Below are 16,229 nucleotides of genomic sequence, written 5' to 3' on the forward strand. Positions count from 1 at the left end.
TGTAGAGCTGTTTCGGACCCTTGGTTTCGAGAACAAAATATCAGGTATGTTTGTTAAAGATGTTCTTTTTCGGGTCATCATACATTTTTTCTCGATACCATATGCATACTTCTGTATATGAAAATAAGTATAAGAAAATATTACATAGATGTATAAAAGTTACTATTTAAAAAAACCGGACGGAAAAAAGTGTTTCCATCGCATCAGAATCTCATTCCAAAGAAAAGAAACGTGCTAGATATTTTCTGTTTGAAGAAAGTTCATTCTATATTTAGTTAAAGAATGATTTATAGCTTGCTCGATACTTGGAATTTAATCTCTTTGTGTGTGTGTGTGTGTGCATACGTCTTCCTTTTCTAAATAATCTTAGATGTTCTATTTTTTACTTCTAATCTCTCTTTGTGTATGCTTGTGTATCTTTTGCATCTTCTAAATGATCTTAGACATTCTGTTTTCGACTTTAAAGTATTTGTGCGTGCATGTTTAATAGATAATCTCAGACGATCCATTTCTTACTAAAACTGGTTTTCTGGCTGTATCTCTTCCAAAGTGATAACTGGAGGAACTTTTCTTGTTTGATTTGATCAAGTAAATTTAAATTGGACCACAGATTTTGTGGATAATCTTATAAAGAATATGCGGCATATTGGAGCTGTTAGATTCATTTCTGCATATAATTTGGCTGACAAGTGCAGACTAGTTAGTATCATGCTGCAAATAGAGATGGAGAAAGCAAAACAGATTTCCTATGAAGTTGTTCGCAGAGAAAAACACCGCGAACCAAAGGTTCTCTTTCCCTATTAAAATTCTATCTCATTACATTTTTAGTATTCATACAGTTGCATGCCAGTAATATATTAAATGTTAATTTAGGTTAAGGCCAGAGATACAGAAATTGCTGGTCTGAGGGATATTCTACAGTGCATTTCAGATTGCAACCTAGAGTATCACCGCAGTCTAGTTGGTGAGATTAAAAAGCGCATTTTTGTGTTAGAACAAGAAAACCAGAGGGAAAATAATGTTGCCATCGCATCAGAGTCTCTTTCCAACGAGAAGAAACGTGCTAGAAAAGCAGTCTCTACGAATCAAGTTAAAGAGCAAGACCTAGCCCAAAAGAAGCCTTATGATGTAGCAGGTACCAAGAATCAAGTTAGAGTGCAACACCGTGAAGAAAAACAACCTCTAGTTGAAATGCGACAAAGTCAAGTAAGGAAACATGTCAATGAGCAGGAAGACTATCAATTATCACATCAGTTTGGCAACATAAAGCGTCTTAGAACAAATGTGGCTTCCTCTTTCAACTTAGTTCCTCACTACAACCAACATGCTTTTATAACTACTAGTGAAATGCCTGTTCACAATAACTACTAGTGAAATGCCTGCTTCACAATTTGCTAATCCTAATCATGCAGTACTGTTTCGAAATGAAGAGGGAAAATCCTTTCAACACTTAGGGCCTCTTTGGTGAACTGGTGTGAATTCATTATTTAGTAGTAGTAGTTAAGTTTGGGGAAGACTTTTTAGTATTTTATTCGCATCTTTGTTAGGGAAGAGTTTTTCCTAATCAACTGATATGCCCATAGCTCGTAAAATTGTTGAGCTTTGGCACGCATTTGCTTGTGAAAGTACACGTAATTTTTCCCATTGGTCGTAGGCATGAGAGCATACAATCACACATGCAAGAACTTTACTAGATAGCGTAAATAAAAGCCAGGAGAACAACATCAGGTCCTTTTGACGCCATTGACAATTCACAGGATTCAGCAATCCAGAAGCATGATCTGTCGCAGTGAGAAAAAGCGACAAAATCAATGGTAAAACAATAAAATCATCAAGATTATGAGCGTTGATGTACGATTCAACTTGTTGATGCTAAATGAGAAAGTTTTTATAGTTCAGTTTCTCATAGATCTTCAATGCAATGACGAAAGAATATCCATAAGAGTTTTGGTCATGAACGAACAAGCATAAAAGTACATAAATAATTGTGAAACTGAGAATCTATTTTCATTGATTAATAAATCAGTTACAACAAAGCATTTATAGTAGCCTGGTGAGATACCTGATATAGCAGGTTGCCCTATGGATGACTAACACTTGTCAATCACTTAACAATTGTCGATAGCTATTAAGTGCCTTATATGTTCACCCGGAGTTGATGTAAATGACACTATCTAGGAAAGTCATTCTTTGCATTTAAAGACAGGATCTTGATATTATGGCCACCCCAGCCACGACAACGCCGACATATGCAAAGATCTTGATTGCAGCGACAACTGGTTTGGGAGGTGGAATTGTCTGGAGATCCTTAATCTGAAAATAATAAGAAAAAATGGGGTTAGAAAATCTTTCAACTACGGAAAAAAGAATACTACTACAATTTCGAAAAGAAATGAGAGGAGAAACAGAATAATTCTATATGTGCGAAATGCATTTTGGTGTAACCACATTCACTAACATTGACAGGTTGCTTCCAATTGTTCTTTATTCCTTCTAGATGCCCTCTTCCAACAACAGCAACAACTGTTCTGCTCTCACTTGCCACTTTTAATAATGTGTAGGACATGTACCTGGATAAATACAATATAAAGTTTATCATACATAATATAAGACGGAGCATACATAAATAATTTTATCGACAACCAAATTTACGTAAAGAGTTTGTTTGAATTGACTTGTTTGAGACTTGGTTACAAGAACACCAGAGACATAAATACCAAAAGAAAGGTTATAACATTAGCATTCATGGCCCTTACCAATATCATTATTCTTAACATTGTGCCTATTAAGCCGTTTCAAAAATAAATTCCTACCTATAAAAGAAAATGTTAATCACTCATAATATGAGGGACTACAATTTAATGGTAATTGCACTCATAAAGAAATTGCCTCTTCGAAATACCAGAGTGCTATAGAACACTCGTCCTTTGAACTAATTTTTGGGATTGGGAGTGAGATCTAAGAACAATTTTTTTTTTGAAGAAAGAGATCTAAGAACAATTAACTGATATCATAGCTTTTCCTACTAGTTAGGAACAAAAATAAATGAAATATTTGTATCTGGGCTTCATAGCTTTTCCTACTAATTCCCCAAACAAGTCTCACCGCAGATGACACTACTAATTCAAATTAGCGAAATGTTAGAACTTACTGATCTCTTTCGTGCACAAGGGTCTCCATTACAGTTGGCAATGTCTTACTCATTGTTTGTTTTCGTTTCGTTCTGTCAATGTCTTCCACTTCTTTCAACTGAAGGGGCAAAGTAAAATTCGTGTTAGCATAGACATGAACTTAGCATAGGAATGATTAATTCACACTTATCACTAGATCATTAGATCATGACATATACCATGTTTTTAAGATTATCAGAGAAGGATGAAAAGTATGACAAAGACACACTTCTTGGAGTAGAAGAAGGACTAATCAACAATCTTAGGATGTGCCATAGTGGCAGCTTCCTCCATGTTCTCTTACTTGTAATGTGTCTCAATCAAAATTAAGATCGATCAATCCAGTAACTATGTTGTAAACCATAATCTCACGTTGGAAACCAAGCTAAAGGAACATTTGATAAAATTGTAAACAATGAAAAAAATTCTCTTATAACGTAGCTTATTTTTCAAAACATATGTTTTGGAGGCTGCCATTTTTAACTTCTATGAAAAGAACGAATATAAGTTTTTCTTTTGACTAAAACTATGCCAGCAAAGGGGATATGAAAAATTCTTACAAAAGAGAGGGGTAAGTAAAGTATCATTCATTGTTGAGTCACAAAATATTACTACTAGCCTAAGAACTATTGATTCATCGAATTATCAAGAATCGAAAACTTTCTAAAGAATGGCTAACATATTACATAATACTTCTGCAATTTCATCAGTTTTTCATGAAATAAAATTTAATCTAACCTCTACAGGGCGATCACCAAGTACCACTTTGCCACCATACTTCTTTGCTTCTCTATATCCCGAACGAAACTCAGCACCAGGATAGACGCCAAGCTCACGGCCACACTGTCAGAAAGTCAAAGGAAGGAAAAGAACAGTACATGATAATCGAAACATTTATTTTTTCAAAAATCAATACAACATTCTTGAATAAGATGCAATGGAAGATTTATGGTTCAAAACTGTAATAGGATGTAGTCATTGAAAACATGCCTTGGCTTGGAACCAGCTGTAAAGTATTCGAAAGAAGTTGCGTTTTTTCTTCCATATTGCAAACATTTCTTTCACGGTAGGTACCTGGAAGAAGCAGAAACTAAATAAACATGAAAAAAGATAACTTACTAAGAACCAAGGTAATGATGAAATCAAGGAATTAGTTATATAGTGTGAGAATGGTGGCCAAACTTAAGAATTTGATTGGATTGCAATGAGTGTATGGTGAATCATCTCATTAGTGTGTTGGCATACTAGCTCAATCTAAAATCCATAGTTAAAGAATGGAAACCTTCATATTTTCATGAAAAAGCACGTTTTTACGGCTTGAGCACAATTCCAAAAAGACAATCTGCAATAAAGAGTAGTGAATCATACAATTTCATCATAAAAATATGTACAAGGAAAATAAGGGGAACAAACATATTGATATGAGAAGGGAAAAACCACCTCTGGTTTGAGAAATTTGACAATTTCTTCAACTTGTTTGCTTGATTTCTGTGACATAGTTCAACATAAGGGACAATGGAATAAAAGGGTTAAATATGAATAACATATGAATAAGATTTTTTATACACAAATACTAACTTTCCTTGTTATATACACACATACACACACACAAAGAGAGACTTAAAGAGAGCAGGCACGATATATTTAAGATAAACTTTTCTACTGATAACTACTTATAAATTAAGTATGTGTTCATGTCTTATCCTTCTAATAGTGAGACTTTTAACACATTCTTAACACACCTTTCACTCCCAGGACCATAAGACATGAGCATAACCCGAGTAGCCTTATAGCGGAAAATCTAATAGCAAACGGCCCAACAAATCTTGAGTAAGCTCTGATACCATCTTAAATTTTTTCAGTTGGGCTTAACTCAACTTCACAAAACGTAAATAATGATAAATATAATATAAATTACATTTAGATTTAAATGACAAAACTAGTCGTACAAAGTTATGTATAATTTAACCAAGAAAATAGGTTCAGGTGGTTAATGAGATCCACTAAATTACGAATTGTTCAGACGAATATGAGTTCGATTCTTGAGTGGAACAATCTTTGGACACGTTATACTTAGACAGAACTTTGGATTACCAGAGTCCATTTCCGCTTAGAACGGTCAATCAAACCGTGGTGAATTTAAATAGGTCCTCGAAAAACTACAACAGTTTTTGTTGTGAAAATCAAAATACTGTTAAAAGAAACTCAAGTATGAAGATAGTGACTACGTAAAAAACAAAATGCAGTAAAGAAACCATAGTTACCTCGGAGATATGAATGGTGCCAACGACGTAGATGTCACAAACACCACCCTTGGCTGTAGACTCACACGACAGAGTGATCACATTTTTCGAAAGCTCCTTTGGTAACTCCACTCTACGGTGTTTTGTTTCCGGTGACTGTTCTCCACCGCACTGGGTGGTTGTTATGGTTGAGAATCGGAGGAGAGAAAATTTGGGGTGGTGAGTGAAAGAAACGAATCGAGCGAGTTTAGCATGGTTGATCAGGTGAGTCATCATGATGAGCAACCGCTACTATAACAAAGAAACAAAAGTTTCCTTTTTTTCCTCACTTAACGTGAGGGATTATAAGTGGGAAAAAGAAATGGCTTTGGGACCCCACTCGGTGTAAAATAGGAACTAGAATTTGATGTGTCTGATACACTTAATTGGCTGAATCGGTAGAGTACATAATTGATACTAATTGTTGGTTGAATAAACCACAACATTCATATACCAATAAACTAGAATAACATTGGTAAAATATCAATATACAAAATATCATGGAGTTAATATCAAAAATAAAATATTTGGTCGAAGTCATGATTATATTTCGACAAGTTAGATGGGTTTTTTCGACATACTGAACAGTGCAAAGAGATACCACAATTTCGACCAAGAACATACAGACTTCGACACACCGCAATTTCGACCAAGTGACTTAATGTGTTGCATGCATATGGTTTTCGACCAAAGACAAGGAGAAATAATTTGAGGTTGCAATTGGAGCGCATGGCAGGAAACAAGGCTGAAGTGCATGAAAGTTATTTTCTAGTGTATTGTAATTATGTCAAGTGTAGGGCTCTAAGTATAGGAAGTTATTGGTAGTTTTTCATGCAAGGTCTATATATAACAGTTTGTAATAATAACAAGAGGTTGCCTTCTTGATTTCTGAAACTCTAACACCCCCGTCGCGGAGCAAATGGGTTCACGAGTGGATAGATTGACAGATTCCAACCACCCTTTACATTCCTGCAATTTAATATTACTGTTCTTATTTTATTTTATTTTCCTTTTTCTTTTGCAATTTGTATTTCTTTTCATCTTTCTTTTCTTTCTTCTCCTTTTGAATATGCTCACTTGAGCATTTTTTTTCTATTATGTTGTCATGAGACAACTTGTTATTAAAAGATGTCGGATGCAATTCTAACATCAAAAAGAACGATAATTTTGTTCTTAAAGAATGCATGAAGTGATATCGTAAACCGCGAGGCTTGGACGAACCACTTTAAAAAGACATTATCCGGTCCTAAACCATTGATGGATAATGAAGTTTATGTTACCAAAAATCGGTGTAAACACATGGATACACTGCATAATATATGCAAGGTTTGGGGATCGAACCCCGACCACCACAAAAATAAATATCATGGATACGTTTGAGTCACATGGAAACATCAAAATATAGAGAGAAAAAAAATTAACTATTGAGTCGTTTGGTTTGCAATTCTTGTGTAAGTCGTCCTTCTAAGTCTCACTCGATCGATACTAGATGATTGACTTTGTTTCTTGGAAAAACTATTGAAAACTAAAATTTAGATCGACGTATTATGTACCAACTAGCATTTCCACCCGTGCAACGCACGGGCGAACAAAGTTTTATTGTGGTGTTGATAAAGTTTACTTTAAGGGAAATGATAGATACAGTGTACTATCAAGACAAAATTTACTATAAAGTTTTTTTCGTTGATAAAGTTTACTTTGTGGTGTTGACAAAATTTATCAAGAAAATTTCAAGACAGTGTATTTGCTAACACCTTTCCTTAATTACACATCATTACCTCCCTTAATTTCCGCCAAATAACAAATTTAATTGGTTGAGACATTTTCTTGATAAATGCTTGATAAAAACTCTTTAGATAAATAGCAATGCTCTTACTTTAAACATATCACAAAATTAAAAACATATTATACAATTCATAGATAAATCAAATGTTATTGTCTTCATGAAAATAATGAAAAAATAGACTTCAAATTCCTTCTCATCATGAGAACCACTTTTTGATGATGTACCAACATCATCAAGTCCAGCTCCCTTTCCAATAGCAACATCATCAAGTCCGGTTCCCTTTTCAATAGTAACATCTCCCTCAATGGTCAATTCCTACATAGTATTTTGTCAAAACTGGTTAGTCATGTTACAACAAATCATCAATTTGAATAGATAGGTCACCAACAAAGAACCAAACAACAAACTATGAAATAGATTTGTCCAATTAAAACATGTTGGGTATTTCAACAGTGAATTTTGTAAATACTTCAATAGTCCAAACTACATTCTTGGGTTTTTACAAATATGCAACCTTAAGAGATCGAAGCAACAAAGCTTCTCAATATTAAGCCTTAGTTGAACCTTAATATGTCCAAAGAAAAGGCTAAATAAATTCAAAAAGTATGCTTTAGTTGAATGTTAATAGTTCCATAATACTCTAAAGAAATTGAAATATTAAGCCTTTGTTAAATCAATGACAGTGTTACCTACTACAACTACATGTAAAAAAGAATGAAAAGAATAAAAAACACGTTACCTATCTAACATATTTGAAGAGTTAAATATGCATAAATCTGCATCTTAGTCAAAATGGCTAAAAGAATAAAGATACTAAATAACTAAAACAGAACATGTTTCTCAACAATGATAGAAAAAATAATCTTATAACTAATTTTTGTAAGAATCACTTCTAAGATCTACCTATCTTGCTATATGCATTGAAAAATTATAGTAACGTCTCTTTAAGTTGGACTTTTGTTATTTAACAGAGCAGCGTGCACAATGTGCATGTGTGTAACAGAGATGTTTATTTTCAGATGTGTGTACAATTATGTTCAATCAAAGACTACCCTTTTATAGCAAAATATTCATACACAAAGATTATCAAAGAAAAAACCAAAAGAAAGAGTCATATTTAGATCAAATTTTGAACTTCAACATTATGCAAATATTTAAATTTTTGGCTAAATCGCAAACTCAAGAAAATGGTAAAAAAATTTAAACTCAGTTGATCAACTCAATGCAAATCACAAACATGAGTTTCATATGAGATAGTTAACTTTGTTAGGCTTATAAATAATCATGAGTTTCATATGACAATTTCACATAACCAAATTCATATTTGATGATCTTAATAAGTCAGTTACACATACATGTAAGGTCAGAACATGGGATGTAAATTGTTAATTTTTCTAGGCTTATACATACTCATCAGTTTCATGTGACAATTTCACATACTCATCAGTTTCAAATAGGTTTCAATAAGTCAGTTTCATAGTTGCTAGTAGTCCCAAGAGTTTGATAAGTCATTTTCAAATTCATACGAAATTAAACTTTCATAGAAATTAAACTGTATGCATAGATTTTTTTTGGAATCTGAAATAACAAAACTACTCATTGGCAAGAAGTAGCCACACATATATGTAAACTATATAAAATATAGCGTCCAAAAAGTAGTTTAACAATAAATTTCAAGCCATGATTATACCTTCAGTTTGATTGCGTCTCTAATGTCATTTACTTGAACTCTTTCAAACTTGATGCATAAAATCTGTCACCAAACAAAACCAAAGATTAACAATTGAATAAAATATGCCATCATATATTTTATTCAAAATAACATGTCTTGCATATCCAGACAGAGAGTAATTGGAACAAAATAATAAACATCTTTGCAAACTAAGAAAGTTGATTTAGAACTCAGTTTCACATACTCATCAGTTTTAAGTAGGTTTTAGTATGTCAGTTTCACGGTGGCTAGCAGTCCCGTGAGTTTGATAAGTCAGTTTCAAACTCAAAGATTTAAACTTCGATAGATATAAGATATTTTAGTCATGACAGTCAACTTTAGATAACAATTGATTAAAATAAGTTGAAGAACACTTATAAGCATCCCATCTACGATCTAATTTACATAAGTTGAAGAAAACTGTTAGCTCCGACCCCATATTTAGTCCTAATAGTCTGTTATCAAGGAAACAATACCAATCATTAAAAGTTCCAAATATATGCATAATATGAACTAAAAAAGCTAGACCAAGTATTTTAAGGCACATAGTTTATCAAAAAGCTATTATCTCATGTGAATCTAAACTGAGAAAATTCAAATGTCAGATAAACAAAAGCAAATGAGAAAGGTAATTGACTTGCATATTAGCTACTATCTCAAGTATCTCAGATGTCAGGAAAACAAAAGAATGAAATGAGAAAGGTATGTCAGAAATTAAAGCTAAAGTTTACCTATCTAAAATGCATGTTATCAACCTATTTGTACACACATGAATAGTTAGACCCGAAACCAAAAAATGAAGTGATTAGGGAAATTAGAACACAAACAAAACCAAAATTTAATCTAATCAAATCACATACACAGTGGCAACAAAATGAATATGATAAGAAAATTCCACATTGACTATGAATATGAAACAAAAGCAAACCCAATTTATCAAACTTAACCAATCATTAACACACATACCCAAATGAAAAATTAGTAAAAAAGTTAAAATCTTTAGCTAAAAAAACGAACTTACATGGAGTTTTCTCCAAAAGGGGTGCTCCAACTTCTCAAAAAATCCAAGAAACTATAAGAGATGCACCAAAGAGAAAACAGCTAGAGTGAGTTAGAGTGATACCATATGCATGCAACATTCAAAAAAGCACATATTTAATTCACTTTTCAATAAAGTGAGCATGCCATTTTAAATCATGCTAGATAGCAACTAAAGTCAACTTCTTCTAATTTAATAGATTTAAAATTAGCAACTTCAGTTCTTTCTAAATTATGTAAAAGATTTATAAGACAAACTATATTCATAATCCAATCATGCACCATATCATTCAAATATTATTATTTTGAAAACAGGACACTAAGCATACAACAAATGAATAGTTGCTTTCTAAATTCGTACATCCTAATTGGGACTCAGGAGGTGGTCGAATTGGATATCTAACAATCAATTGCTTCAACTTAGCATAAAATCTATCACCAAATAGTTGTGTTTATGACATAGTAAATAAGTTTATCTAATATAAAGTTGTGTTACTTTTTGGGAGAAACTATTTCAGTCTGCAATTTGAAAACAACAAAACTAATAGATTATAGCTTGAAAGACACTATATAAACCACTAATTGGATAAACTATACTAATCAAGTAATAAATAATACTGTTTACCAAATAATCAACTAATCAAGTAATAAAAACAATGCTTACCAAGAGAAAAGCAAGCTACTTTTCATTCATTCTAAGGATACTTGAGCTGATTCACTCATTCCTGCCATGACTGCATGTTTAACAAAAAAATAAAACTTAAAGATAATAACAAAACAAACAGCAAACAGATTAACAATCCCAATCCAATAAAAGCACTTCAACAAACAAATTTATAAACTATTCCAACAATAACCCAAAGTGTGTGTGAACATGAGAAATCTCTCTAATTCAAACACAATCTTCAACCATAGTTTAAACAAAAATATCAAATATTTTTAGTATATTTTTTTCCAGTATACACAGAGATATCAATTTTTTTCGATTGAAAATAGTTTGAACAAAAACTAAAGCACCTGCAACCTGACCCCCAATTTGTTCATTAGCTTCTTTCTCTCGATTCAAGATAGATATTTCATTTATCTTCTTCTCCAACTCCTAACACCAAAAAAAGAATTAGGAATTTGAATAACAATAATCCATTATTTAAACAATACAAAACAAAATTAGTTATTTAGCCCTTTTTGAACATTCATATTAAAATTAATTTTAGATTGTGAATCAGAGGGTAGTAATTTTAGGAATAAAAAAAAATAATAAACACGGAAATCAAATTAAAAACATAAAACAGATTGAATAAATTTGAGAATCATACCTGAAGTTGAAGGTTATGTGTACAATCCTGGAGCAGTGATTTTTCATCCACTTACTGCACAAAAATTCAAAACAGAAACATATGTTAATATTGCAGGTGGTTGAAAATGAGATGAAGATAAACGAAATTAACAAATAACCTTTGAGGAAATCTTAATGAAAATAAAAGAAGGTTTTGATTGTAACTCCGGCGCGGCAGCGGCAAATTCCGGTTACGGTGGTCGAGGGTGTTTTTGCTCCGGTCAAGGAAAAAATGAATGGGTTTTGTAGAGGATGATTAGAGGAAGACGATGGTGGTTTTATTTTTGAATGAGGAGGCCGGATTTGATCGGAAATGAAGAAAGAAGGCAGAGCAATAATGGGTTTCATGAATGGAGGAGGTCTACGTGGGAGTGGGTATTGAGTTGGAGAGAGAGAGTGAGAAAAAAATGAGAAATAAGTTTGGAATGAATGAGAGAGAAAGGATATAGAAAATGATGTTTATTGGGATAAGAGAAAAAGTAGGAGGGAAAGAAGGATTTGAAATTTGAAATTTGAATTGAAGAGGGAAAATGTGTGATAATAATATTTTATTGTTAGTATTGTGTGAATGCTTAAAATGGAAAAAATAAAATTAGTTTTTAATCATGATGTGACATTCGGGGGGTTGAGAGTTCGCCACAATGGATTGGTGTAAAAAATTTTGCTATTTGTTGTTTCATGTTTGTATATTATTAAGATTAAGATAGCCATCCCCTCCAAGGATATGTTCTAAACCTTTTGTATATTTGCAAAGTATTCAAAGTTTCACTTGCATCCCTGTTTATCGGTTACACGAGACAATAACATGGAATGAGAGACCCGTAGAACCAAAAAGTGTAACCAGGATCGGCTTGCCAGCTTGTCTCAATAACTAGACTATGCATGTCTTCAGATAAAATATACAACTAGTAATCTACTAATCTTCGAATGTCTGATCAATCTAGAAGATATTTGATGCTTATCTTTTTTACAAAAATGTGAAGCATTGTTAATAAGATTGCTTTCTGTATGACCTCATAAAAAGGTAAAAAAAAAAGTAAAAAAAAATAAAAAAATCACTGTTTTTAGTAAAATACTAAATTCATTCTTCATTTTATTTGTAAAATCTACTATTTTACTAACAAAAATGAGAATATACGTTTGGAACTTTTTTTTTAGGTGCATTTCTAGGAGCATTTGCTTATAACTTGAGAATTTCAAACTCTCTCAATGCTGAGCTAAATAGAGTAATATATGTTATTGAACTAGCTGCTCAAAAGGGATGGTCTCATAATTGGTTAAAAACAAATTATATGTTAGCCAACTTAGCATTTAAGTCTCACAAAATTGTTCCTTGGCACCTTAAAAACCGATGGGAAAACTGCCTGCACATTATCTCCTCTGTCTTTTATTGTAGCTCATGTGTATAGGGGAACCATTGTGCAGACAAATTGTCAGCTATTGGTCTAACTGTGCAACATAGTGAATGATGGGATTAAATTCCCTCTCGGATTAGGAGTGATTTTGTTAGAAATTGGATAGGATTGCCCTATTTCAGATTTCGTTGATCTCCTTGAGGGTTTAGGTTCTTGCCCCCCCTCTTTTGTTTGTTTCTTCTCTATTTCATAATATATTTTGGGGCTTGCTTCTCTTGCAAGGTTCCCTTGTTTAAAAAAAATATATAAATTACAAGATACATAAAAAAAAAAACTTATAATATGTAATAAATCAATATAAAAACGATGATAAAGTGAATTATGAATAGAGATGTTTTTGTGAGAGGGATGTATTAAAAGTAAAATTGAGAGGGGAGCTCATATAATTACATTACCACAAGTCAAGTTACTGGTTTCAAACGAAGAACAGAAATCAAACCAAAACAAAACTTCACAAACTTATAACTAAATTCGCAAATGTAATACTAGAATAGAAAATAAGAAAATTTAATTGATATCTCGATTTTGAACCAATGATAGGACAATCAATGTACTTTGAAAATCTATAAATATGTCCGTAGATTCAATTTGAAAAATCTAGCTATTCCAATTTAATTTAAGACATTCTAAGAGTGCCCAATATTTATAAAGGAATCTTATAAAAATAGTAATATTCCTGATTTCATAAAATGTATTTTAATACCTACACACTTTTTGTCTACTATATCAAGAAAACATAAATAATTTTTAATATGTTCATTCGATTTATTAAAATATGTAAACCAAAAGAAGGCTAGTCAATGCACTCAAATTTGGTACAAAAGTTATAATTTTTTTTATTCTTTTCCTCAATTCATGTTAGCAAACAAAATCATCCAAAACAACCATTGAAGAAATAGGAATATAAATGTTGAAGAAATACATAATATCTTTTATTGCAAATTCACTTGCCAAATAAAATCAATATTTTAAAATTAATTTCATACATAGTAAAGAAATATAACAATAAAAGAAGACATTATGACAAGAAATCCCCTTGTATATATTTATTTATATTAAGAAAGAGTATCCCTACATAAAAAAAACCTCCCATGAGACTGTGAATTAAGATAAATTTGGATAGAATGGACCACCCTTGATGAAGCATGACCAAGCTAATGATAATCTAGCCTCTCAGGACTTGTAGTCGAATGAAAAAGGCTTGAAGAAGGTGGAGACGGGGGATCCGGAACTAAATGTGATAATAAAGGGTATTCAGGCGATGATGGTGAAGAAAAAAGGCTTGGTGATAGGAGAGGTCTATAAGGTGACTGGGGGGATAGGAAATTCATGTTGTTTTTTGGTGAAGGCAGCATAATTTCCAAAGTTGGTGATAGGGGGTCATTTGTTTCTGAGGAAGAAAAACCAATCACAGGTTGGTTACTGCCGTTCATAGTGAAAGTTGGATTGGTAGCATTCAGAGTCATTGAAGAATTAGACACATTTGTTTGTGTTGAAGGAAAACCATTGACAACTTGGTTACTACCATTCGAAGGATAATAATATTCCTGAGATTGGATTATTGGTTGATATTGCACATTTATATTGTTGAATACCTGTGGTTGAGGCGGGCAAACTTGAAATTGGTTACCTCTTGAATAATCATAGTTCATTGTTGGGTCTTGAAAGTTTCTCATGAAAGCAGACATTGGAGACTCAACAAGATTATTTTGTATATTGTAAACCATAGGAGGACAATTAATAGATTGCACATGATTTCCTGGAATTGTATTGTATGGAGCTTGTGAGGGAGGTATTGGTCTCGAAACCATGACCGAAATTGGTGGCCTTTCAATGGACAATGGTGGAGGCCGCGTATTTTGCAACCTTGTAACCTCTTCCTGAGATTTTGGTGTGTAAGGGAAACCATTCACAAGTTGGTTATTGTTGTTAACATTGAAATTTTGATTGGTACCATTAAGAGACGTTGAAGGATTAGCCACATTTGTTTGTATTGAAGGAAAACCATTCAGAAGTTGGTTATTAGCATTTTTTTGTGAGGAATGGAAACAATTCACAAATTGGTTACTACCATTAATAGGATAATAATGTTCTTGAGATTTAATTATTGGCTGATATTTAACATCTATGTTGTTAAAGACTTGTGATTGATGAGGGTAAGGTTGAAACTGATTACCTCCTGAATTACCAATGTTCAATGGCAGTATGTCTTGAGAGTTTCTCATCAAATAAGATATTGGAAACTTAGCAATATTACTATGTGAATTGTCAACAAAAAGGTTACCAGTAATAGGCTGAACAGGATGTGCTGGAAGTGCATTGTATAGCGCTTGTGAAGGAGGTCTTGGAGGCGAAACTTGAACCGGAACTGATGGCCTTAACACTTTTGATTTATTTCCCGTCTTGTGCTGAATAAAACTCTTGAATTCATCTTCGACAAGTTCATAATAATCTGAATGAGGATACAAATGTCTACCATTAGTCATGATATTGTTGCCAACATCAATTGTTTGTTGAAAAGAAATCTTTCGTTTGTTCTTCCCTGTTTGGTTTGGTCTCAAACTCTCAATATGCTTTTGTGAGTTTTCCATCATTTGCAACTTAAGATGTTACACAATCAAAATCCCCCTAGTAACACCCAAAAATACAAAACATCACTAATTTGAAGGATGTGACAAAAAACTGAGAAAAGTGAGATGAGTGGAGAAGTATAACACCTTATGACATTTTATAGGCTTTTTTGAAGGGTATTTTAGGCAAAACAACTTCGATTTAACCAACGTTTTCACGTGTAAAACGTGAACATTTATTGTAAACGAAAAAGATGTTGAGCAACAATATTTTTTTTTATAATATGGTTGAAAAATAGTTTGTCTATTTAAAATATGCGACAAATTAAGAAACCAAAGATAGAAACATTTTGTTGAAAATTGTGCATTCAATATTCTAGAAATTTAAAATCTTATATTTTCAAGACAAAAGTTATGTTTTAATTCCATTTATATATTCTTAACTTGTACCCTTAAGGTACAAGTTAACACTACCCTTAAAATATTAGGTTTCAATAAAATATGAGGTTGACAAATATTTATGTTTTAGTTTGCCCCTAGATTTTTGCTCCTAGTGTGGTTCCCGTGGTTTTAGTGTTCTACTTGACTGTTTTTGATTGTCTGTATCATTTGTGTCCTCCCTGCTAGAGCTTGTGGCTAAGTATACTTTTTAATAATATTTTAGTTGTTTAAAAAAAGTTGAAATAATATTATGTTACAAATAGTAACCAATTATTTAATGTGGTTTGTTCAAAGTTCAAGGTTAATCTTTCTTTATGAGAACATTATTATTTGACTAAATCATGACTAATATAAGTAAATTATTAAATTTTTCAAAAATGTATTTAAAATGTGGTTAGTTTAAAGTTCAAGGTTAATCTTTCTTTATGAGAACATTATTACTATATATTTTTTTTTTTTTTTTTTGACTAAATCATGACT

The 16,229-nt window shown here is 32.3% G+C and overlaps 3 protein-coding genes and 1 long non-coding RNA gene across 5 annotated transcripts; 1 reads left to right on the forward strand and 3 right to left on the reverse strand.

Annotated features, from left to right (window-relative positions):
- The first annotated feature begins 328 nt into the window (after positions 1-328).
- LOC146929676 (uncharacterized) lies at positions 329-1,959 on the forward strand. The gene is made up of 2 exons (XM_085701472.1): positions 329-786; positions 874-1,959. Exons 1-2 carry the CDS (start codon positions 637-639, stop codon positions 1,369-1,371), a joined length of 648 nt encoding a protein of 215 aa, XP_085557598.1. The 5' UTR covers positions 329-636; the 3' UTR covers positions 1,372-1,959.
- A 26-nt stretch (positions 1,960-1,985) lies between these two features.
- Positions 1,986-5,760, reverse strand: LOC146929677 (uncharacterized). Of its 2 annotated transcripts, XM_085701470.1 has the most exons (9): positions 5,435-5,760; positions 4,611-4,658; positions 4,453-4,512; positions 4,161-4,244; positions 3,909-4,013; positions 3,350-3,481; positions 3,152-3,249; positions 2,459-2,570; positions 1,986-2,313 (listed from the first exon to the last, which is right to left on the reverse strand). In XM_085701470.1, the coding sequence occupies exons 1-9, from the start codon at positions 5,687-5,689 to the stop codon at positions 2,197-2,199; spliced, it is 1,011 nt and encodes a 336-aa protein (XP_085557596.1). In that variant the 5' UTR covers positions 5,690-5,760; the 3' UTR covers positions 1,986-2,196. The 2 variants fall into 2 exon arrangements, with proteins under 2 accessions (XP_085557596.1, XP_085557597.1); XM_085701471.1 differs by lacking the exon at positions 3,350-3,481.
- Positions 5,761-7,274: 1,514 nt separating this feature from the next.
- Positions 7,275-11,749, reverse strand: LOC146929678 (uncharacterized). Its single transcript, XR_015006105.1, has 7 exons — positions 11,443-11,749; positions 11,304-11,357; positions 11,005-11,086; positions 10,652-10,721; positions 9,971-10,021; positions 8,929-8,991; positions 7,275-7,553 (listed from the first exon to the last, which is right to left on the reverse strand). It is a non-coding gene; the product is annotated as an uncharacterized LOC146929678 (long non-coding RNA).
- Positions 11,750-13,831: 2,082 nt separating this feature from the next.
- Positions 13,832-15,329, reverse strand: LOC146929679 (uncharacterized). The gene has a single exon (XM_085707384.1). The coding sequence runs from the start codon at positions 15,327-15,329 to the stop codon at positions 13,893-13,895; it is 1,437 nt and encodes a 478-aa protein (XP_085563510.1). The 3' UTR covers positions 13,832-13,892.
- Positions 15,330-16,229: the final 900 nt, after the last annotated feature.

The sequence above is a fragment of the Medicago sativa genome, chromosome 4 (assembly GCF_051527215.1).
Source record: "Medicago sativa cultivar Bolivia chromosome 4, Bolivia_mono, whole genome shotgun sequence".
Classification (NCBI taxonomy): Eukaryota; Viridiplantae; Streptophyta; class Magnoliopsida; order Fabales; family Fabaceae; genus Medicago; species Medicago sativa.